Source organism: Varanus komodoensis, unplaced genomic scaffold (assembly GCF_004798865.1).
Source record: "Varanus komodoensis strain SLA01 unplaced genomic scaffold, ASM479886v1 scaffold5, whole genome shotgun sequence".
In the NCBI taxonomy this organism is placed as follows: domain Eukaryota; kingdom Metazoa; phylum Chordata; class Lepidosauria; order Squamata; family Varanidae; genus Varanus; species Varanus komodoensis.
This window is the reverse complement of record NW_025336087.1, coordinates 14,273,318-14,297,375: the sequence shown is the minus strand read 5'-3', so window position 1 is coordinate 14,297,375 and position 24,058 is coordinate 14,273,318. Positions and strand designations below refer to the sequence as shown.

Below are 24,058 nucleotides of genomic sequence, written 5' to 3'. Positions count from 1 at the left end.
GGTGTTGGCATATGTGAAGTGACCCACAGCATCAATGACTAGAAGATTTGGGATCATTCTGTACAGGTAAAATGTTATGGGATGTTATATACCCATTAACGTATCATGGGTGTAAGAACAATGGACTGTTTTGCAGGGCTTAGGCATAGCCCATATTCAGCCACCGTTTTCCCATCCCACCCCCACCCCACAAAATATGGACTTACAACTAGACTGGATTTACATTTGCATGGTGATTTTTTTAAATGTTTTAAAATGTTGTCAAAAATCAGCAATCCATTTTTTGGAAGAAATAACTGAACTAGACAGAACATGAACCCTAGCTAAATATGCTACTGTTCAATCTCAGCTAAACTACATTTCTGGGTTTTTTAATTGTTTTCTATGGGCAGTAATCTCTTATTCCAGAAGGGATAAAAGGGGGGGGAGGTCCCAAATGAAACACAAAGTACCTTTTGCAGAAAAGTGGTCATTCTACATTTCAATCATAGCTGTGACTTCATGGAGTCCACAATGGCATTTTTAAGTCATGGTGAGCTGCAGTGCAATCATCAGAATTTTGCATAGTCTGCCTCTAATCATGCTGAAGCCGCATGAGTTATGTGAAGTGTAAACAGCGTATAGCAAATCAAGGATTATACAAAAATTGTTTAACCCTCACAGAACCCATAGCTGTGCAAAATGTCCTGCAATCACCAGCATGCATTACAGCCTATCTTGGTTTAAACAACCCATAATGGGTTGTTTTGTTCACGTGAACCAGGTCATTGGCTAAAAACACTGAAAGGTGATAGCAGACTCGTTTCTCACAAGATTTTGTCTTGTATCTTAAGGTTCTATAAGAAGTGGGGACTTGCTCTTTTTTATTTGAAAGCTAGAAATCTGGGCTCAATGATCAATTCAGCCATATTTTTAAGACATGGAACAACTAAAATCCTATTAAAAATACACATGCTAATAAAGAGATTGCTTTGCTTTGCTGTGCATTTGAGATTTTGAAGCTAAGCCAGGTAGATAATTATACATTAATCTTCTAGGGCTGGGCAGAATCCAACAAAAAATGTTTCCCCCACTGGAATCGACATCAAGCATTTAACATCAGCTATATTGTGTCCTTGCTTTCTTTAAGCATCAGCAGTGTACCAAATGTCCTGTTTCTTTTTTCTTCTGATTTTGGGATGGGGCTTTTGTTGGGGTGGCTGCTGTTGAGGTCCTGGTCTAACAGCATTATTAAAAATGAAGCAGGGGCAATGTTGCAGGGTGTGATATATATGACAGTTGTGGGGAAAAGTTTGTCCCCTATGGTAACTAATGAAGGTAAAAGGTCAGCTGTTTGTCTGTAGTCGATTAATGGCAGTAGTTTGACAGCAAATTAAATGTCACATAAAGTTGGCAAATGATACAACAAATCAATACTTAGTGTGAAAAGCTGCTACAATTATTCTGGCAATCAACACTGTTAGGTGCACACAACTTGATTTAAGGCACGCAGTTTGCTACTGAGCTTTTCCTAGGAAATGCTTCAAATGTTCCAAAGATCTCCCTAAGTATTCAGTTAGATGGGCAATAATTAAAACAATCCCCAGAAGAATACATTTTTACAAGGTAGCTGATACCACTGCTGGAAGTTGAGAGAAGGTGGCAGCCATCCACCTATTTAAATTTAGCAGCAAATATCAGGGAACTCGAATCGCCCCCTTAAAGTTCACATAAAGGCCAGTGTAATTTTACATGACATACAGTCATCCTATACGAGACTGGCCCACATAGTTATTCTTCACAGTTCATCAGTGTCTTCATTCCAAACAGAGATCCCCAGGCCTTTTTTTCATCACCTGCCCTGAGTAAGAAACCAAGTCTCAAACTGTACTAACCAGGTGCCATTGTAGGTGCAAAGAATGATCATCCTGGGAAATATTTGTTTTGCAAGCAATATTTGCTTGCAAAGTATCTGAAGGGGGGAAAATAACCTTGCAATTTTTCCTAAGCCTGGCCCTAGTTCAGTGGAAAAATATGTCCTGCTTTTCATTTCTGGATTTTACAAAGAAGCTTCTAGGCTGCCATCCTGAACACAGGTCCTAGAACTGCTTTTCTTAGCCTGATATCCTTCAGATGTTCCAGAATTCCTGACCATTGGCCATGCTGGATGGAAATAATGGAAGTTGAATTCCACAGCATCTGTGGGATACCATATTGGAGAGCGCCGACTAGGGTGTAGGTGCCATGGTGAAGGTCATATTTCTGAGTAAAGATGTTTAGGAGTACAGTACACAGAGTTGCTTAGTGATATTCAGGTTGATAAAAGCTGAGCTGGAAATGTTTCAAATTGGAAGAAGCTGGAAACACATCTTTCATTGCTAACCAGCATCACATTTGTTAAGGAACTGTAGGAAACAGGTACTTGGTATTTTGCCAACCTAGCCTAAGGAAGGCTTATCTGTTACCTGCTTCCTGAGTTTGCATGTCATGACAGCTCACCTTGGCAATAAGCAATGGTGAATGGGTTGTTTTCCAAACCATGGTGTACGTGACAGATACTCACTGTGGGTTGTTGGTTGCCTCGCTTTTCCTTGGCCCTCCTACAGGGATTGCAAACTCTAGTTTGACAGCCAATTTTCGCAATCTTCATTTTGCCTGCTGGCAAACATGTCATATTGGAAGGACTGCCAGTGGTTGGCAAACCATTAAAAGGGAGTTTGATGGGGCAGTGGGAGGATTTGACAGGGACATATGTATCCACAGCCCTGCCAAAAACCCATTTTCAAAGGGATTCTGATTCAGCTAGGAGGCAAAGCAATTTTCTCTGAAAAGAGGATGGGATGCTTTTTTGCATCGTCCTGAGCAGTTAAAGTTTTGGACCAAATTGAAGCATGTGAAGTACCCCGAGGATAGTTAGGGAAAAGAAGAAAATAGGAGGGGTGTAAATCTCACCACTTTTATTTTCTGAGCAGACAGCCCCTGTGTTTTTGCTTTCCCTTGACAGTTTGCTTGTTGACAGCTGTCAAGAGAAAGCAAAGAAATCCTTATTTGGGGCATCTTTAAGTCAGTGTCCAGCATTGGTACCTGCTGCATTTCAAAAGCAGGTATCTGCAGGACAATGCCCAACTGAGGCTCCCATCCACAGTAAAAAAAATCACAAAAACATTTGTACACACTCAGCACAACAACAACAATAGTTTGCCAGCTACTGACAGCCCCTTGAATGGTTTGAGCACTTTGAAAGGGTTGTCGCTTGCTATCACAACAGAGATTGCAAAAACTGGCTGTCAAGCTGGAAACTGTGTTCTTCAGAAAATAAAAGGTTCCAGAGGAAGAAAAGCCTAGAGATATTTACAGTTTTTCTACTTGCATAGGAGTCCTGTGATTTCAGGCATCCACTAGGGGATCAGAGCCTATATCCCAGGGTCCAACTATACAATACATTTTTTTACCAGGCATATAAGATGACCTCCTGATTTTTGCTTCACTATTTCCAATTTCATGGCCATCTTCTATGCTGGTATATATGGTTAAATCATAAGGACTTGTAGGAAAACAGATAAAGCTTTATGACGGAATTGACTTAGTTCTCAATTATATTGGGTCTTGCCAGATTGATTTTCGCTATTTTGAGGATCTTGTAGTATAACTTTGTTGACATAAGAGTGGTTTTTTTTCTGGGAGTGGATTCCATGCAGCTGAACAGTGACCAAAGTTATATAGGTAAGACCAGTCATGTGGATTTTTCCCATGAAATCCGAACTTTCCCTCTGATGAGGTGCCAATGCAGCAAGCATTTTGTGAATGCCCACTTAGATGAGCCCTTTAAATATTGCCCCAACTTTATAGGCGTTGCATGGATCTCACACAAATAGGACAATGTGCAGATTCTCATGCAAGTTGCAATGCTGTGTAATTTTCCTTGGGAATAAACTCTATGGAACTTATTTCTGAGAAACCACACATAGGATCAGGCTGCACCTCAGTTACATTTCAAGGGTTGAATCCAGAATTACGCTGCCAGTGGAAAGAAACCACTGGCCTTCTGCTTCCTCCCCGCCCCCCCTCTCCAGTGCCTCATGGGCTCCAAATCTCCTCCACAGGCTCCTCCAACCCACTGGGGCAGATTTGAAGGGTTTGTGGGAACTGCAGCAGGGAGGAGTGGGTGTGGAACTCTTGCTCTGCCGGTTGTATTTTTCCATCGATGGAATGCTGATTCTGGATGTAAACCCAAGTACTTTATCTTCAGTTAACCTCATATATTTTCACTGAATTGGCTTGTGCTTCAGTCTGAAATCCATTTAATGTTATCACTTACCTTTTGCCATCAGTATTTATTTATCTTTTAATTTGCTTACCAATGTTAAAAAAGTGAACCTTTTCCCTGGAAGTAGCACTTCAGTCACTGATTATCTTGTAAATCGTACGCCTTCCATAAATCAATTTAACTCCATGCAATTATCTGATTAAGGGTGGCTGTTATTGGAAACAGGCTACTTTTCTGCAAGCCTCATTGTCTGGCATAGTACAGTAGCCCCTATTATGCTAATCAGTGTATTGCATTATTTTTCCATTCATATGTTCCCTAAGTGCGTTCCATGGGTTGCCTTGTCTTAGCCTGCAATAAGAGCCAGGCTTTCTGTGAGATAGATACTTTCCGTTCTTATTCACTGGAGGATTGAAATATTGAAAAACCTGTCCATTTGGACCCAGGTGGTGATGGGAAGGGGGTTAAGAGGATCGAAGGCCTTCCTGTCACTTATAAGTGATTTCCCCAGCTGATTCTTCAGCTGAAGGCTGTGAAGCTGCACTGTGGGAACGCCAGGAAAAATGCTTTTGTTCACTGTCTAAACCCACTTTGTGGTTGTCCACAGATCAGCCATCCATAACCAGAGCGTGAATGACAAGTAATATTAGGAAGCATTCAGACTCTACTGACAATACAGTTAGAACATTTTTTCCTGATGCAGACTAAGCTCTGCAATTTCAGTTTCATATCATGGATCTAAGCCATTCTGTGTTGCATGGAAATCTGGAGGTGGCCAAAGCTTTCATTAATACGCAATCTAAAAACGTAAATTCCAGATCCATCTGTTGTTTAGGTGGTATATAGCTAGAATTTTGTTAGCCCTTGATAACACTGACACCAATTTTCCCATTTGCCTAAAAATGTTAAAATAATAAATTCATATTGCTTTTTAGCATGCAAAACAGTTATTTCAAAGTATAGTCCCTTCCTTCTTCCTCTGACACCCCTCCCACAGTATTATTTTGTCTTTATATGCATTAGAGGAATGTTTCCACAAGGCAAGGCAACATAGGAGTCAATATACTTCAAAGCTAATTGAAAGTACCTCCAATCTGCTGACAATTCATTTTATTATTCAGTTGTGAGCAGAAGATTTATTAGAGAGCTTTGCTGACTCTGACATCCATTAAACTCTTTGTGATGTAATGTCTGTGGTAAACCTATAGTCTCTAGCATTGGAAATGACTGTAATAAACATATTATTTTCACCATTTGCTTTGGGGGGCCCATGGGCAACATGCCCTTCATTTCATGGGCCCACTGCCTGACCAGGGCCACCTCCATCTTGCTTCCATCTCTCCTGCCTATTCATGTCACTTCTCTTTTTGGAGCTAATTTGAACAACTGCACAGATGGAGAGAACAAAGCCAATAGACGATAGATGTTCTTCTGTCTTCTTATGCTGATGGCTGCTTATATGCTTCTGCAAGGGAGGTGAACAAGCCCTCAGAGTGAGGAGGAGGAGAGCCACAAGGCTCTGAGGACTGGCAGTCATCCCTGTGTAAAGGCATGGCCCTTGGCAGGTGCCCCATAATGTCTACTATTGACGTCAGCCATGTATGTTTTGTTAATCTTCTTCCAAAATTTCCCCAGATGCTTCTTAAACAATGAGATTAGGAACATGTTTGGGCAGAATCGGTGGTCAGTGCCACAACAGCTAAAACTGACACCTTATTTGATCAGTCTGTTGAATACTTCAGTTATCTGTGATGGAAGTTACATTAATTCCGATATCAGTAATTACCAGTGTGAAAAAAGCACCAGAACTATGCTTTCTTCCTTGACCAGCACTTCTGTATTTGATTCCAGTATGTAAACTTTATACATACAAGGGATGATCTTGTCCACAAAATAAATGATCTGTAGTGCACCTCCAGCATACAATCAATAGGATCACTTGGCTGCCTGACTAATGTGTTAAAATCAGACCAGTGGAAATTAAGTCTCTGAACAAAGGGGCTAGTTCACTTCATCTGTGGCATCTTTACCTGGGGGCAGTGTGTCAGTAAAATAGCGCATTGGTAGGAATATTTGGCCATATCAATGTTTGTTTATCATTGATCCTGTGTTGACAGTTGGATACAGCAGATGGTATCACATTCTCATCCTCACGTTGGAAATAATCTGCCATATTACAATACAATTCTTGGGCTAAAAAGAGGGAATAAATAAATATACTATAAACAGCAACATTTTTTGTGAATCCACTCTTGTTTCTAGGAGGCAATTAAAAGTATGAAAAAATGTTTTTCATAAAACTACCCAGCCTAATTGTGCGATTCTTCTTTTTGTTGAAATTGCACAAATTTGGAACTGTTGATATGCTAGAAATCTAATCTGAAGGTTTGTTAAAGGTAGCGGATTATAGCTGTCACCCTATAAAATTAATCTCCGTGCTGCAGATCTATGTACTCTTACCTGAGTATAAGTCCCAGTGAATTTAATAGGGCTTACTTCAGAACAGGCACACATACAGTTACACTGACATAAGGGAGCAATCCTACCTTTCAGAAAATGGAGAGACAGAAGCATCCAAGTTTAGAGGGCTCCCAGCATCCTATACCTGGTCTCCTGTGGTCTGTTAATAGAATGCAGGGAGCACCAGAGGCAATTTTGTGTATCCATTTTTCTTTCAAGTGATTTTCCACTCGGTGGCTCTTTGGGTGCAGCAGCACTGTCAGAGTGGAGCCAGTACCTGAGGCAGGTGTGTTCTCTCCCCACCCACCGGCACACAACCACATGGCATTTTTACCTATGGTCAGAGTTCTTACTTCAGGTGGAGAGAGTGATGAAGAAAAATCCCACTTCAATTCCTCTTTCCCGCAGAGCTACAGCTGCCCTGAAAACACTAGAATTGTTAAACTAAGCAGTAGGAACATGACTAAGAAAAATATTTGCAATGTGCTTGTGCAGCATCTAAAAAAATGCATTGGAAGAAAGACAGGATCCCTAATATGCCTAAAACTGGAACAGTGTTTCCACGTCAGGAGTGTTTTTCCCCTCAAAAGTATGTGTGCTGTGTACAAAACAGTAGTATTTCAAACTTGGCAAATGAATTACTTGTTCCCTGCATTTTTTTTGGTCAAGGTTAATTAATTCATTAATCATTTTTTAAATTGTGCCAGGCTTCTTTTTTGGGTGTTGGACTAATTGCCAGCCAGGGTATCTGGATGACATTTCCTTCACAACTGCAATAAAAGTGCTAATTAATCTCAATGCAGTTCTCAGAGAAAAGAGCAGAAAAAGAGTGATGCCAAATGCCAGAAAAAGAAAAGAAGTGGGAGGGAGTCATTCCAAGGTTGTGGAACATCACACGGAGAAACAGGCACGTGCTAACTTTTGAGCATTTACACCAGTGGTGTCTTACGTGGAGCATAATCACATAGGATTTGTTCTTTTCAGAGCCTTCATATTGTGATCTGCTCACACCTTTTGGAAAGCATGAATCTTTTTTATGACAGAGGAAAGGAAATGTGAGCAGGTTGGAGAAACTACCTTTCCTGGTATGGTGATAAATAAGGTCACTGAAGTTCCAGCCACACATTTCACTTTTTGCTCCTTCCATATTTGCAGGTCAGAAAATTCTTCACCACAGAAGCGATGTCTTAGAAACTGTAGTCCTGATCAATCCTTCGGATGAAGCAGTCAGCACTGAGGTAAAGTAATGCAAAGTGCACCATACATTGTACACAATGGCCATACAACAGCTTCATTTAAAGGAGCTTGGGAAGCAATAACTGTGCTTTATTAAGGATGCAGTTCTATGCCCTCCTTACATTGTCTGGGAGGCTGTAGGATATTTTGGAGTCTGAGCACTGAGGTCCTCCAGCCTTGGTGCCCAGACACTTAAGGCTGAACAGCTGCCCCCTTGCAGAAGTGCAGAAAGAACCATGTGGCAACGAGGTCTGAGGGGGAAAAGAGGTGTGCTGGCAGGCCAGAGGCTGAGGACACAAAGTTGTGCTCACACAAGCTTGTACCCTCACTTGCCCCGCATCTAGATAACTGAAAATGGCCATCAAGGTAAAATGCAAGACATGAGGTGCAGCAGCTGTGCTTTGAGCCTTGCATTGAGTACTTGTAAGCCTCCAAATTGAGCATCTCCCATGAAGGTGATAAGATTCTGCTCTAACTGTCCTGATTTTTAATGGTGAACTAAGGTCCTTTCCCCCCTTTCTGTCTTTGTTTCTGTTCCCTGCCATTTCCCAGGCAGCAATCTATATCTCCCTTTTTTAATTTCTGAAGGAAAAGCAGATGATGTGAACATACAGGAGCTCTGCAAGATCCTAAGGCAGTGTCCTAATTCTCATGAAGCCAGACAGATGCTTGTGGAAGCCCACAAACTGCCCATGTGGGAAATAGTCCTCTCTCACTCATGTTCCACGTCACTGGGCATTGAAAGGCATTCTGCCTCTGGTCCTAGAGGTAGGGTTGCACCATCATGACTAGTAGACGTTGATAACATAACTTCTTATAATTCCCTTTTAAGTGTGTCTGTTGGTGGTTATCACCATGACTTTTTAATTGAGCTGTCCACCATGACCATAAGATCTCTTTTCTTGGAAGTCACTGACAGCTCAGGCCTCAGCAGTAAGTGAAATTTGGATAATGGGGAGGGAAAAACCAGTTTGGCTTGTTCATTATTCTTGATAGGTTTATCTTAAATCATGCTTTCCACTAATTAAAATCTACTTAAACCCACTTTCCACTAATGGAAATTATGCCAACAAGCCTGTAATTTCCTGGAATCCTCCAGGATCGCCTTTTAAAAATGGGTAATACATTGACTGCTTTCCAGTCCCCTGGTAAAAAGACTGCTCATGGAGGATGATGATATAAATGGCTAGTAGTCATGATGGCTACATAGTAATTCAGGCAGCAGAGGAGCATGCATCTGTGTACCAGTTGCTGAAGAAACTGCATTTCTGTCATGTTGGACAGGCATCTGATTGGCCATTGTGCAACAGAATGCGGCACTGAAGGTCTTTGGTCTGATTCAGCGTGGTTCTTGTGTTATACATTTTCCTTAGAAGATTACCAACTTTACTTTTCAGTTCTTTAAGAAGTTTTCAGTAAGATCCAGACCAGGTAATTGGTCAATTTGCAATTTGTCAGTAAGACTTCTCTTTGTTTCTATTGTTTGGCTTGATTTTCCAGATTGTGAAAAAGTCAGTCAGGAACAGGTGTCAGATACATCTCCTTACCTTCCTTTAGCACAATTTTATCTCAGCCCAATTGAAATCACTGAATCAAGTTAGTCAAGACTAACATTCATTTTAAAAGGGCTAATGTGTGACTAACGCATTCTAGATCCAACCCTGTCCCCACAATGCATTGTTGGTTTTAATGCTTTTAGTTCCTCAGTTGTCATTTTGTCAGTCTCCGTTTATTTTTTAAAAGCTTTTATTACTCTTTATTCTCATTTGGTAAGAGTTTTGTCTTTCAGAAAATTTTGAATAGCAAAATCCAGAGACCTCATTCAACTTTATAAATAAATATAATTCTAAGAATAATTTGATTTTGGTTTCTTTCCTCTTGTGTTATCCATTTCTGCATGACTTTTATGTCCATCAACAAGTATACAAAGTTTAGGAACAGAATGCAGCAGTCATATGTAAGTGTTAAATATATCAGGGGTGGGAGATATTGGTAAAGCTAATGTCTTTGTACAAAAAAACTGGCAACTTTCCCAGAGCTTTGCCACCAAAACAACGGAAACAATAAAGAAAGATTATTCCATTTTTAATGGATTTGATGCAATTAAATAAGATTTAAGTGACATTCATCAGACAGCTGAATACCATCCTCAGTGTTTTCTGGAAAAATCATACAAAACATGGACTTGACCCATCAAGAATAATGTTACATTTTGATATCCCAACACAATTAGTGTCAAAGCAGCATGGGATTTACTTCTGATTATGTGGTTTTCTGCTGTTTCAAGCTTTTTCATGAATACCCTTGAACTCTCTGTAAAGGCAACTCCCTGACTTCAAAGCAGAATTTTTTTTCATGGTATAAGATGGAATTATTTAAGAACAATTGATTTTTTTTTACTGTCGATACATGTAAAAAGGTGGCTTGTTGAGAAACTGTTTTGAGAGAATTCAGCTGTTCCAGTCAGCATCAATAATTCACCTAAAACAGTAAGTCCACTGTTGGGTGCACTTGAGAAACACTGAGGGAGAGGAGAACAAAGTTATTTTTGAAAGTGATCATTTTTGGCATCAAAAAACCATGCTGCTCTGACCCTCCACCTAATATCTAAATATATGTAGATGCGTATCTTGGCATCTGGTTTGAAGAAGCTACTTCTTCTATTATTGTACCCCTTCAAAACCAGGGCTGTCTTAGCATTATGGGCCCCGGGCAAAGCAGTGTACTGGGGCCCCTACGACAACTACTCACAGGAATAAAAATGTAAAAATGAAGGGTTAACATACACAGATTAGTATGGGGCCCACGGACAAGTGCCCATCAGGCCCATGTGTCAAGACAGCCCTGTTCAAAACCCCTGGGGGTTTCAGGTTCACATCCTGGGACTTAAGCATTGCAAAACAGGCAAGTTGACCATCAAAGCTTCTCCTGCCACTGCAGCACTTTTGCAACAGGGCGCATTGTCTCTGTTAAAAACCTCTACTACTCATTTAATAGAGGTCTGTACTGGCCTGTTAGCCCTAAACCCTGCACACAGTTTATTTATTACCCAGGTAAGTTTTTAACAGAACACTGATACACATGTTTATGAAAAAGTTAGTATTTCTGCATGCATTGTGTTCATTGGGATTTACTCCCTAAGAAGTGTGTTTAGGAGTGCAAAGCCTCTTAAAGATTCCTTGTTTATTTCAGCTTTGAAATGCTAGCTAAAATTCCATTAGAAAGGAATGGAATGATTAATGCACATTTTTGGTTCATGATCAAACGTGCATGTTCAGTCATTTGTTCTTCTTATTCATAGCACTTTTTTGTGGATTTCTCTCCCCAGGAAAGCTCATGTAGTGCATACTATTGTGTCTTTTTAGTGCCCAGCAAAGACATTTGTGCTTCCAATCATTTTAAGCATTAGCTGACATGGCTTTATTGGCTGTGTTTGTTTTTCTGCAGTTTTAACCTGATTGGTTTAATGTCATTCTCTTGCCTGTGCTGCTGCTTGTTTTTTGGTTATAGTCTGAGTTTGTTATAGGGATTTTTATTTGACCTGAGGATTAAGATGGTGGATCAGGGTATGCATCTTTCTGTATGCATCTTTCTCTTTGCTTATATATATATATATACACACACTTACATATGTCTAGTCTTCCAGTGTGTTTGGATAAAAAATACAAAGTGAATCATACACAGCTTCATTGAATTGATAATGATTTGAGTTTTGTACACATCGATTGCTTATCTGTACAGAGATGCAGGAAATGTTTCAAAGGTATTGGTTTGCCTTTTATCACAGGTGCGTTTAATGATCACAGATGCTGCAAGACACAAGCTGCTGGTACTGACTGGGCAGAGCTTTGAAAACACCGGCGAGCTCATTCTACAGTCTGGGTCTTTCTCATTTCAGAATTTTATTGAGATCTTCACTGACCAAGAGGTTTGCCCTTTAATAGTTTGCTACTCTCACCATATGTGACAAGGCTCTAAAGTGTCTTTGTTTTCTTCAACATTAGTTATCTGTACATTTTGCAGATCTAGGGCGCCATCACATGTGGCTGCCCATAGCCCTCCAAACTCAAAGGATTCTGGGTATCAAATGGAGGGCAGGAGGAGCACAGGGGAGAGGGTTGCCTCTGCCCTTCCCTTGCCCTCCAAAAGACTTAGATGGAGGATTTAGGTCATGTTGATGTTTTATAGCAGCTTGCAAGGAGAGAAGGCAAAGGCAGCAGGAGCACCAGAATTCATTGTAGGATGACAGTCCCCACTCCCACCCTCCCGTGCCCAGCTTCAAAGTCGGTCTTCAAACTAAGGAGCCACAGGCAGTGTGGAAAGAACCACACTGGCTGTGAGGGTGCGGTGCTCTGGCACCAGAGTCTCAGCTTTGACCTTGGAGCACTTTTCTGAGCCCAGAACTGGGTCTCCAACTTTTCCTGTGCCTGCCTAGACAGTGTCTGGTGGCTGCAGGATTGCAGTGTTACAAACTTTAACAATAAGGGGTTGGGACCAAAATAACAAAGATACTAAGTTGTATTACAAAATGTGTGATAAAGCAAATACCAAAGTACAAAGCAAAAGCTTTGGGGTGGGGGGTGAAAACACTTCTGCCTAATCATAAATTAATTAAGTTTCAGCAAGACAGAACTCTTTCTGCCAGCTTCTTAAGGGTAAAATGCTGGGAGACTGTGAATTCACTCTGGGCAGGGAAATTTGTAGCTGCTGCACATCAGAAAGCGGGCATTTGTGAAAAGGCCTCTTCACAAGATCTTAATACACAAGTAAGAACATGTAAAAAGAGAATTTCCTTTACAGTAAGCATTAACCAAGGCACACAATTGCTAAAGACAGGCAAGAAGCAAAAGGTAACAGAAATAGTATCTGAATCCTGAATGAAACTTTTCAGCAATTATTACCTGGGGACAAACATGAACCATTACAGTGGCCAATACAACGAAATAGAAGAAAACAGCAAAAGAGGAAAATCCCAAAGACAGAGAAATTCTAACTTTCAGATTAGGAATTCTGAAAGACAAACAGGGGAACATACTATCTAACCTGGATTAAATAAAGGGAAGGTAGAAGAACTATGGAGAAGAAATAAAAAGATGACCCACTTCTTTGAAAAGGGATCCTTTGAGAAAGAAACTGCAATATTTGGCAGTGACAGCCGCTCTGAAAACACTTGGAAGGAATGCAGCCTCTGGAGTAGACAGGTCACCAACAGAACTTTTCCATGCTGCAGAAATGGAATTGGACCACATCCTAACAAGAATATGTCAGCTAGTATGGGAAACAAGACAATGGCCCACAGACTAGAAATGGTCAATATACATTGCAATCCCTAAGAGAGGAGATGCTAAGGAGTGCAGCAACTACCAGACCATTACAGTAATCTCATCCAAGCAAAGTGATGCTCCAGATGTTACATCAAATAAATTTATGGGGCAAGAATGCTGTGACAGTGAAGCTGGATTTTGAAAAGGAAGGGACACTTAACATCGTATTGCAAAAACATGTTGGCTACTGGAATGCACCAGGAATCAGTTTGTGTTTTAGACTTCAGCAAAGCCTTTGACTGCGTGGATCATGGGAAACTATGGATGGTTCTGAAAGAAATGGGTGTGCCTCAGCCCTTGATTGTCCTCATGAGCAAAGGAGAAATTGAATTAGTGTAAACTTTTGCATATCTTAGCTAAATCAATGCTGTAGCCAAGACATTAGAAGACTGAGATTTGGAAGGACAGTGATGAAGGATTTAGAAAAAATCCTCAAGTATAAAGGCATTTCATTGGAGATGAGTCTGAGATCATCATCCGCCCTGTTGCATTCCCAGTTGTGAAGTATGTGTGTGAAAGCTTGGGCAGCGAAGAAAGCTGACACAAAGAAACTGATGTGCTAGAAACATGGAGAGCTTTGTAAATACCCTAGACTGATACAAGGACAAGCAAATGGGTCTTAGAACAAATCCAGCCAGAGCTTGCCCAGAAAGCAAAAATGACAAAAGTTAGGCTAGATTGGGCAGATTGTGAGAAGGAAGGACTCACTGGAAAAGACAGTGTTGCTAGAGAAAGTTGAAGGCAGAGGAATAAGACAAAGACCAAATGAGATGGACAATTCCAGAAAAGGAGCCACAGCCTTGAGAGCTGAGCAGGGCTGCACAGACAGAACATTTTGGAGGGTACTCATTCATAGGGAGGGCATTCAAGGTGACTTGAAGGGGTGCAGCACCAACACAAAGCAGTGACTATACTTTGTATGGTTGTAAATTTTAAAACAAGTCCCTTGAATTGTGTCTGAAAGCCACCTGGTAACCAATTGAGCTTAAATTTTAAGCATGGTGGAGAGAATCTGGATACCTTGAGATTGTTGCAAGTGCTCAAACTGCACTATTTTAGGGGCTTTGCATAGTGATATCACAGTCCTTTATATTACAAATACACATTTACACCAGATCCTGAGACTGACAAGCAATGGGCCTTCCTTAAGCAATTTTCCTTCTGCATTCCAGAAAGCAATTTGAAACAAAGTTCAAGAAAAGTGTGGAAACAGGTTCCTTTCCTAATTCTCACTTCTGTGTATATTATAAGGGAAATAGTCTTTAACCATTCAACAGCCAATTACATTGCAAATTTAATTTACCCTGTAAACCCAGGTACATTTTGCACCCATGTCTAAAAACTAAAATGGAATTGGCTCTCATAGTTTCCAGGGGTTTAGCAGACGCAGCTCAGATATTTGCAGAGTTTTTCTCCACAGTCAGGGAGATATAAATACTTGTAAAATGAAAGCAGTATCTCTTAATATGGCAATGTTTGAACATTTGGCACACTGTATTTCATTGATAACCCTGCTCAGCAATTCACAGGATATATTATTTGATATTGCCACATTTAAAACCTTACTAATTTGGCTACAGAGCATTTAAAATACCAACATTTTCCGAATTGGCAAAGTGTGTATCAACTAACTACAACTATCTGTGATTGTTAAGTAGAAGTTCTGCCTTTCCTTTTTTGTTTGTCTGTTTCTCTACACATTATGTTGGCTTACAATTAATGCATAGTGTCTGCAAATTCCTGTTGGGCAAGAAACCTATGGTAAACAGACTGTCAGGCTGAATTATGCATTTTTATAGCACATATAGACAGACATAGAGTGACTCTAATTCTAGTGTAAATTGCCATTTGAATCAATAGCATGGGCAGCCTAGCCTTATACTATATTTAGCAAATGTTTGTGCCACTCCAGGTAAGGCCTCCTTTTTACCTTTCTGGTTTGATTGCCGGGAATATATCTATGTAACTCCTACTCAGTTTCTACACAGGGTATTGCACACGTAGCTTTCCAAAGAAGAACTAGCCCCTATTTCTCCTTTACTAATGGTTCCCAGAGTCTTGGGGATCTAATCTAATCAGTGAACTTGAGGGTTGGCTCCCAGATCTACTTTCTGCAAATTGTGAACACACATCCAGATTAGCCTTTTTTCATGCTGTCTGCATTATGGGCAGATCCAGAATTTTACCACATCCCATTCCCCAGCTCTGTGTATCCTGTTAAACAGGTACAAGCTTTCTGGTGATTTGACCTCAGTGTTTGATGACATCACTGTTCTTAGCTACAGTTGTTTCCTCCACTTTTTGAGCATCCTTAACAAAGGATGCAATCTGAAGCATCTGGGTAGGAAAAAGTCTTACAGTTCTAAAGTATGCATAGCGTTGCACCCTTAATAGGTGCATTAGTCTGTTTGTCCCTTGAAAAACAAAAACAAAACCAACAATTACCAGGATGGATATTAAAGTGTGGATTTTATGACACAATATATATAGACATGCTTATTTGGGAGATGGTGTGAAGAATCTATGCAGATTTCTTTCCAAAAACCGCCCTCTCCAAAACGCACAAATCAGAGTGGAAATGGGATAGAACAGACTTATGAATGTACACAAGGACATTGGCCCAAGAACAGTCTGATCACTTGAGCCCTATTTTAGAATGCAGTTGAGCACTTAAACATCCAGTGTTTTATTAATGGTATGTGGCTGCGGCAGAACGACCTTGCCTCTGCAGTCCTAGAAGTGTGCATACGTGTGGGAGATGTACGAAGTTGTTCTGGGAATGTAAGGAGTGACACTGAAATAAAATGACATTTTCTTTTAGAAGTAACTTCATTTTTGCATATGAAAAGGTGGTGCCCGCTCTTTATCATAGATGCTAAGTTATGCAGTCTTTTCAAGAGAAAGGTGATGGTCATTCCAGAGTTATTTGTCAGGAGATTCATCTAGTTAGTTGATGATAAACATTTTTTAAAATATAGATAAGTTCAGCCATCTTTTTGAAATGTTTTGTCTTGGCATTTTTCTCATATTTAGGAGTGTTGACTTTTCCTGTTCATTACATTTCTTGTTTCTTTTTAATAATAGGTAAAGCTTTATCTGATATTTGGATACGATCTCTTTATATAGGCCAACCATTCTGTTTCAGTAACATATGAACACAATGGAGTTCTTCAGTTGTCTTTATTTTATTTCATCCCAATCCTCCACTATCCTATCACACACACACCCGGGGGTGGGGGGGATTATTTCTTAGGGGTAAAACATCTGCTCTGTCTGTCTGCCACTCCAAAGCAAGTAAACGAGCTCTGTGCTTAAAAAGAACAAGTGCTCAGATCTTGAAAGCAGACATTTAGGGTTTGGGGATCACACCTGACTAGGTTTGTGGATCACATTTTTCAGCTTAACCAGTTAGAGGATCTAAACCTTCTGCTTAGGGAGGAAAGAGCAGACTTTAAGCCAACAGAATCTGGTCTTACTGAACTGAAACCATATACACCTACTTGAGCCAAATGCTACAAGGTGACCTGCGCAGAAAAAATTCCCTCCTGCATCCCATGAACTCTTCCAGCACAACTACTGGGAGAAAACGCCCATAGATATTGTTTTATAGATCATGCTCCTTTAGGTCCCCAAGGAACATCTTCTTGTCTTGGCTAGTAAAATTATTGTGGAACCTGAACTTCCAGTAGCTTAAGCTTATTATTCCATGCACTGTATACTGGCATGGTTGAGAAGAGATCCTGGCCCTTCCATGAGTGACAGCCTTCCAAGAACTTGAAGAGCGCTTTCATGTCTCTCCACAGCCGTGTCTCCACAAGTCACATGATCAATGAGCTGTATTTAGCTTGTTGGGTAAAGTTTGCACAGGTTGGATGTAGAATTACCAATGAATGAATATAATTACATTTCTCTCTATTTTTGTTACAGTTTGTGACAAAGGGAAGGGGTCTTTCTTGTACTTTGAACTTTACCAGGGCTCTGAAAATAGGCTTTTGATTTATGGAAAGTGAATTTAATTCATTGTAAATTGCCACATAATATTTTCCTTTCTGTTTTCCAACTCCAGATTGGAGAATTATTGAGCACTACTCACCCTGCCAACAAAGCCAGTCTAACACTTTTCTGTCCTGAGGAAGGGGACTGGAAGAATTCAAATCTTGAGAGACACAACCTTCAAGATTTTATCAACATTAAACTCAACTCTGCCTCTATCTTGCCGGAAATGGAAGGACTTTCTGAATTCACAGAGTATCTGTCAGAATCAGTAGAAGTGCCATCACCTTTTGATATCTTGGAGCCACCAACTTCCGGTGGCTTTCTGAAACTTTCTAAACCTTGCTGTTACATCTTTCCAGGTGGAAGAGGAGATTCTGCATTGTTTGCAGTTAATGGTTTTAACATGCTTATCAATGGAGGGTCTGAGAGAAAATCTTGCTTCTGGAAACTCATCCGACATTTGGACAGAGTGGATTCAATTCTGCTCACACATATTGGAGATGACAACCTGCCAGGAATTAATAGCATGCTACAACGGAAGATAGCTGAATTAGAAGAGGAGCAGTCTCAAGGATCTACTACCAACAGCGACTGGATGAAAAATCTGATTTCACCTGATTTAGGGGTTGTATTTCTTAATGTTCCTGAAAGCTTGGGAAACCCAGATCCTAATTTTCAGTTAAAAAGAAGCGTGGAAGAAGCTTGTTTCACATTGCAGTACTTAAATAAGTTATCTATGAAACCAGAACCTCTTTTTAGAAATGTGGGAAGCATTGAACCCATTATACTTTTTCAAAAAATGGGAGTTGGAAAGCTTGAAATGTATGTGCTCAACCCAGTGAAAAATAGCAAAGAGATGCAGTATTTCATGCACCAGTGGACAGGTACAAACAAAGATAAAGCTGAACTGGTGCTACCAAATGGTCAAGAGGTAGACATACCAGTTTCCTATTTGACTTCAATCTCATCTTTGATTGTATGGCATCCTGCAAATCCTGCTGAAAAGATCATCAGAGTTCTTTTCCCAGGAAACAGTTCTCAATATAGCATATTAGATGGACTAGAGAAACTCAAACATTTAGACTTTCTTAAGCATCCAACAGTTACACAGAAAGATCTAACTGGTAATGTAGCAAGTCCAGCAGTAAAACAAGCAAAACTTAAGCAGCGAACAGACAGTAAGGAAAGTCTCAAACCTGCCACAAAAGCACCACCAAGCAAAACAGTCAGAAAAGAATCAAGAGAGGAGGCACCTGACACAGGTAAATCAAGCCCACCTGAAAAGACTCAAAAAGTAGAAAGTAAAGAAAAACCCACAGTAAAAAAAGATAAGCCAGCAAAAGCTGAGGCTAGGCTTTCTGTGACAGAAAAAGATCTGACAGCTAAGGAGCAGCAGCTTGTGAAATCTGAAGCAGCTGAAAAACAAGCAGCTGATGTCAAACCAAAAGTAGTGAAGGAGAAGCCTGTGAAAAAGGAAGTGAAAGTGAAATCTGAGGAAAAGCAAGAGGAAAAGGAAAAACCAAAGAAAGAGGCGCCTAAGAAAGACGAAAAAATCCCAGCTAAGAAAGAAGAAAAACCTAAAAAGGAAGATGCCAAGAAAGACCTGAAAAAAGACTCTAAGAAGGAATCAAAGAAAGAAGCACCTCCAAAAGAATCTAAAAAAGAAGAGAAAAAAGACGTTAAGAAGGAAGAAAAAAAAGAGCCCAAGAAGGTTCCAAAAGAAACAAAGAAAGTGTCTGCTGCTTTGCCAGAGTCCAAAAAGGTTGCAACAAAGCCTAAGCCACAGAAGAAGGAAGAGACTGTCAAAAAGGAAAGTGGACTTGTCGGGAAACCAAAGGAAAAAGTTAAAGGCAAGCCACTGAAGAAAGAGGTCAAGGTTACCGAAACAGCAGCTGCGGCGACTGCCGTGGGAGCTGTTGCTGCAAGTGTGGCAGCTGTGGGGCTGGCAGCTCCTGGAAAAGAACTTGAGGTGGAGCGATCACTCATGTCTTCACCAGAGGATTTAACAAAAGACTTCGAAGAATTAAAGGCTGAAGAAATTGTAGCTGTAAAGGAAACAAAGCCTCAGGTAGATATAATAGAAAATGACGGCAAGTTAACAGATATAGACCAAAAGGAGGATTATGAAGTTCAGAAGGAGAAAACAGAAGGTCCTGCTGATTCTCCTGATGAAGGCATAACTACCACTGAACCTGAGGGAGAATGTGAACAAACTCCTGAAGAACTTGAGCCTGTCGAAAAAGACAGGGTTGATGACAATGAAAAGTTTGAAGATGAAGGGACAGGTTTTGAAGAATCATCTGAGACAGGTGACTATGAAGAAAAGGCTGAGACAGAGGAGGCTGAAGAACAAGTTGACAATGAGGAAGAAGAGGCACCACTAGGTCTCAAAAAGCAAGATATGAAGGATACAGTAGAAACCGGGGAGATTGAAAAGGAAATAACTGCGATACCTGAGCATGAGAAAATGAAAGCTTTAAAATATGATGAAAAAGCAGACTTTAAGGCAGATGAGGAGCAAGATGAAGAATATGTAGATGAAACAGTTGAAAAGGCAGAAATAGAAGGGACTGAGGAGGAAGACAAAACTGAGGATGTCAGAGATGAAGAAGAGGAAACTGAAAAAATTGAAGTTGGAGAGGACTATGTTATGGCTGTTGTAGACAAAGCAGCAGAAGCTGGTGAGATTGATCATAAATACAGCTTGCATATAACTACTCCAACGAAGCTCTCAGAACCTCTATCTCCAGCTAAGGAACCAGCCTCTTCCATCCATGATGAAACTTTGCCTGGTGGTTCAGAAAGTGAAGCAACTGTTTCAGATGAAGAAAACAGGGAAGATCAGCCTGAGGAATTCACGGCTACTTCAGGTTATACCCAGTCAACGATTGAAATATCAAGTGAGCCAACTCCAATGGATGAAATGTCAACTCCAAGGGATGTGATGAGTGATGAAACTAATAATGAGGAAAGTGAATCCCCATCCCAGGAATATGTTAACATTACTAAGTATGAGTCAGCACTGTATGTTCAGGAATTTGCTAAGCCTAAACTTTCACCATTTCCTGATGCTTTCAATGGATTATCTGAAGGATCTAAAACAGATGCTACTGAAGGCAAAGACTATAATGTTTCGGCTTCTACCATTTCACCACCTTCTTCCTTAGAGGAAGACAGATTCAGTAAATCTTCCTTCCAAGATCTGTACCACCAACGAGAACATGAAGTCAGAAGTACTGGTAAATTAGAAATTTCAGAAGCTGTGGATGAAAAACATAGTCCAGCTAAGAGTCCAGATGAAAGTCCAACCCCTCTGTCGCCAGTTGCTAGAACGCCTCTGAGTGAACGGAGTGTGAACTTTTCGCTGACTCCCAATGAAATTAAAGTATCAACAGAACCTGCAGCTCTCACAGTGCTGCCTGAAAAACCTCATGAAACCCCTGAAGAGCACTGTCCCAGCCCTGATGATAAAACATTGGAAGTAGTTTCCCCATCACAATCCGCTGCTGGTAGTGCTGGGCACACACCTTATTATCAGTCTCCAACAGATGAAAAAGCAAGCCAACTTCCATCTGAGATTTCTGGAAAAGCGACAGAAGCACCAATCAGCTTTGAAGTCAGTGATGCCAAAGATAATATTGCAAAACATAGAATAAGCCCAATGGATGAACCAGTGCCTGACTCTGAATCACCTTTTGAAAAAGTGCTCTCACCTTTACGAAGTCCACCACTGATAGGTTCAGAACCTTCCTATGATGCCTATTTGAGTGCCGATGTCAAGTCTCCTGTCAGAGAAACTGAGAGTCCCTTTGAAGAGAAAAGTGAAAAAGACAGATCTCCCTCACAGAAGAGCCCGGTTTCTGAAGTGAGTTCTCCTAGCATTTTCCAAGAACAGCAAGTTGAAAAAGACATGCAGCTTCCATCACCAAAAGCAGACTTCATCTTAGAAAGGACAAAAGATGACTTAGAAACTTCAGAAACTCAGCCTGCATTGGTTTTGGATGAAAGGAAGCTAGGAGAGGTTTCTCCTACACAGGTAGATATTAGTCATTTTAGCTGTTTCAAAGAAGACACCAAAATGTCAATCTCTGAAGGCACAGTCTCTGATAAATCTGCAACGCCTGTTGATGAAGTTGTAGCAGAAGACACTTATTCACATATTGAAGGAGTTGCCTCTGTTTCAACAGCATCTGTTGCTACTAGTTCATTTCCAGAACCAACCACTGATGATGTATCTCCTTCGCTGCATGCTGAGGTTGGTTCTCCTCATTCTACTGAAGTAGATGATTCTCTTTCTGTGTCTGTTGTACAAACACCAACAACATTTCAGGAAACAGAAATGTCTCCATCTAAAGAGGAATGCCCAAGACCCATGTCTATTTCTCCCCCAGATTTTTCCCCTAAAACAGCTAAATCAAGGACACCTGTTCAAGATCATAGGTCTCCTGAGCAGTCAACTATGTCAGTAGAATTTGGACAAGATTCACCTGAGCAGTCTTTGGCAATGGACTTCAGTAGGCAGTCTCCTGAACACCCCATAGCAGGTACAGTTATGCACCATATATCTGAAAATGGCCCCACTGAAGTTGATTATAGCCCTCCAGATGTGCAGGAGCACTCTTTCCCACATAAGATATCACCAGTGGACCAAGCATGTTATGGCCATGAAAAGGATATTTCTGAGATTATTTCAGTATCTCAGATAGAGGCTTCACCATCTTCCTCTTCTGCTCATACACCATCGCAGGCAAGTTCTCCCCTGCAAGAAGAGACTATATCGGGGGTTATGCAGCCTAGTGATATGCCATTACATTCTGCATTTCCATCAGACAAAATGCAGAGTCTGGGAGAAAAACTTTCACCGAAATCTGACTTATCTCCCTTAACACCACGAGAGTCCTCTCCTTTATACTCACCTAGCTTTTCAGATTCACCTCCTGTGATGAAAGAAACAAGTGCTTCTAGCCACTCACCTCCACTAGGATTGCAAATGTCTCCAGAGAAAGAGTTTGGCTATCATACTTCAGTAGTTCAAGATCCTCTAACAAAGCATAGTCAAGAACTCCTAGCCTCTACAGGTCAAGAAGATGCTGACGAGTCAGTCAGGTCACCTGAAGCTCTTAATTACTCATACAATGGAACTAGAAAAACTACTGGATCACCTCCGGCTCCGGCTATTAGTTATTCCTATGAAAAAACAGAAAAAGTCACTGGCTCCCCTGAAGCTCTTGATTATTCCTATGTAGCAACAGGCAAAACCACAAGATCACCTGAGACAGAAAGCTATTCCTATGAAACAACAGAAAAAGCCCCCAAGTCACCAGAGGGCTTTGCTTATTCCTGTGAAAAAAGCACCAGATCATCGGAGTCTGTCAGCTACTCTTTTGAGCCCATTGAAAAATCCAGCACATCACCAGATACTATTAGCTATTCTTATGAGACTACTGAAAAAACTAGCAAGTCACCCGAGACTGTCAGTTACTCTTATGAGACCACAGAAAAAGCTAGCAAATCTCCTGAAACTATTAGCTACTCTTATGAGACCACAGAAAAAGCTAGCAAATCACCCGAGACTGTCAGTTACTCTTATGAGGTGACTGGAAAAACTACCAGATCACCCGACACTGCTAGTTACCACTATGAAACTGATAAGTACTTTGCCTCAGAAAAATCAGAGACGCGCCAAGATGTGGATTTATGCCTTGTTACTTCCTGTGAATACAAGCACCCCAAAACAGAACTTTCACCTTCCTTTATCAATCCAAACCCCTTAGAATGGTTTGCAAGTGAAGAAGCATCTCAGGAACAAGAGAAGCCGTTCACTCAATCTGGAGGTGGGCCTCCACCTTCGGGAGGAAAACAACAAGGCCGTCTGTGTGGCGAAACTCCTCCAACTTCAGTAAGTGAATCTGCTCCATCACAGACTGACTCTGACGTGCCCCCTGAGACTGAAGAGTGCCCTTCTATTACAGCAGATGCTAACATTGATTCGGAAGATGAATCTGAAACTATTCCAACAGATAAAACCATTACATATGAACACATTGATCCTCCACCAGTCCCAATGCAAGATCGCAGCCCTTCACCTAGGCAGCCCGATGTCTCCATGGTAGACCCTGAAGCCTTGCCCATAGATCAGAATCTAGGTAAACCTTTGAGGAAAGATCTGAAAGAGAAGACCAAAACAAAAAAGCAGGGCACCAAGACCAAGTCTTCCTCTCCTGCTAAGAAGAGTGACAGTAAGTCAAAGCAGGTGGCTTCACCAAAGCCTGCTGGCTTGAAAGAATCGTTGGATAAAGTGTCGAGAACGGCTTCACCCAAGAAGAAGGAGTCTGTGGAGAAAGCTGCCAAAAACATCTCTACTCCAGAGATAAAATCTTCTCGTAATGAGGAGAAGGATAAGGAAACCAAGAACGCAGCCAATTCTACAACATCAAAGTCAGCAAAGACAGTGACTGCAGGTAAGAAGCAATTGTAAGGTGAGTCCCATAGAGGTGTTCCCTTCAACTGCAAAAGCAACCTATGGTATGAAGTCATATTCTTAATGATGTTGCTAATGAAGTTGGCCGTCTCTTTGTTCAGCTATTCAGCCCATCCATCAAGTGGAGCAGAACCCTACCCATCAGCCAGCGGAATGAAAGCCACTGGCAACATGGATTTCCCTCCCAGGCAGCATTCCGTGTATCCCCAACTCTCCTAAGCAGACCTAGGGGGCTGCAGTTGGGAGGCAGAAAAGGGAAATTGTAACATAGGCTTGAACCATATGCTTATAATTGTCCAATGCAATTTACATAAG

At 40.9% G+C, this 24,058-nt stretch overlaps 1 protein-coding gene across 1 annotated transcript in view; it reads left to right on the top strand.

The window, feature by feature from the left end:
- The window catches only part of MAP1B (microtubule associated protein 1B), a 79,303-nt gene that overhangs the window by 46,193 nt on the left and 9,052 nt on the right, over positions 1 to 24,058 (top strand). The window contains exons 3-5 of the mRNA XM_044446150.1: positions 7,862 to 7,944; positions 11,730 to 11,870; positions 17,333 to 23,723. Of these exons, the coding sequence (XP_044302085.1) occupies positions 7,862 to 7,944; positions 11,730 to 11,870; positions 17,333 to 23,723 (6,615 nt within the window). The remainder of the gene's footprint in view (positions 1 to 7,861; positions 7,945 to 11,729; positions 11,871 to 17,332; positions 23,724 to 24,058) is intronic.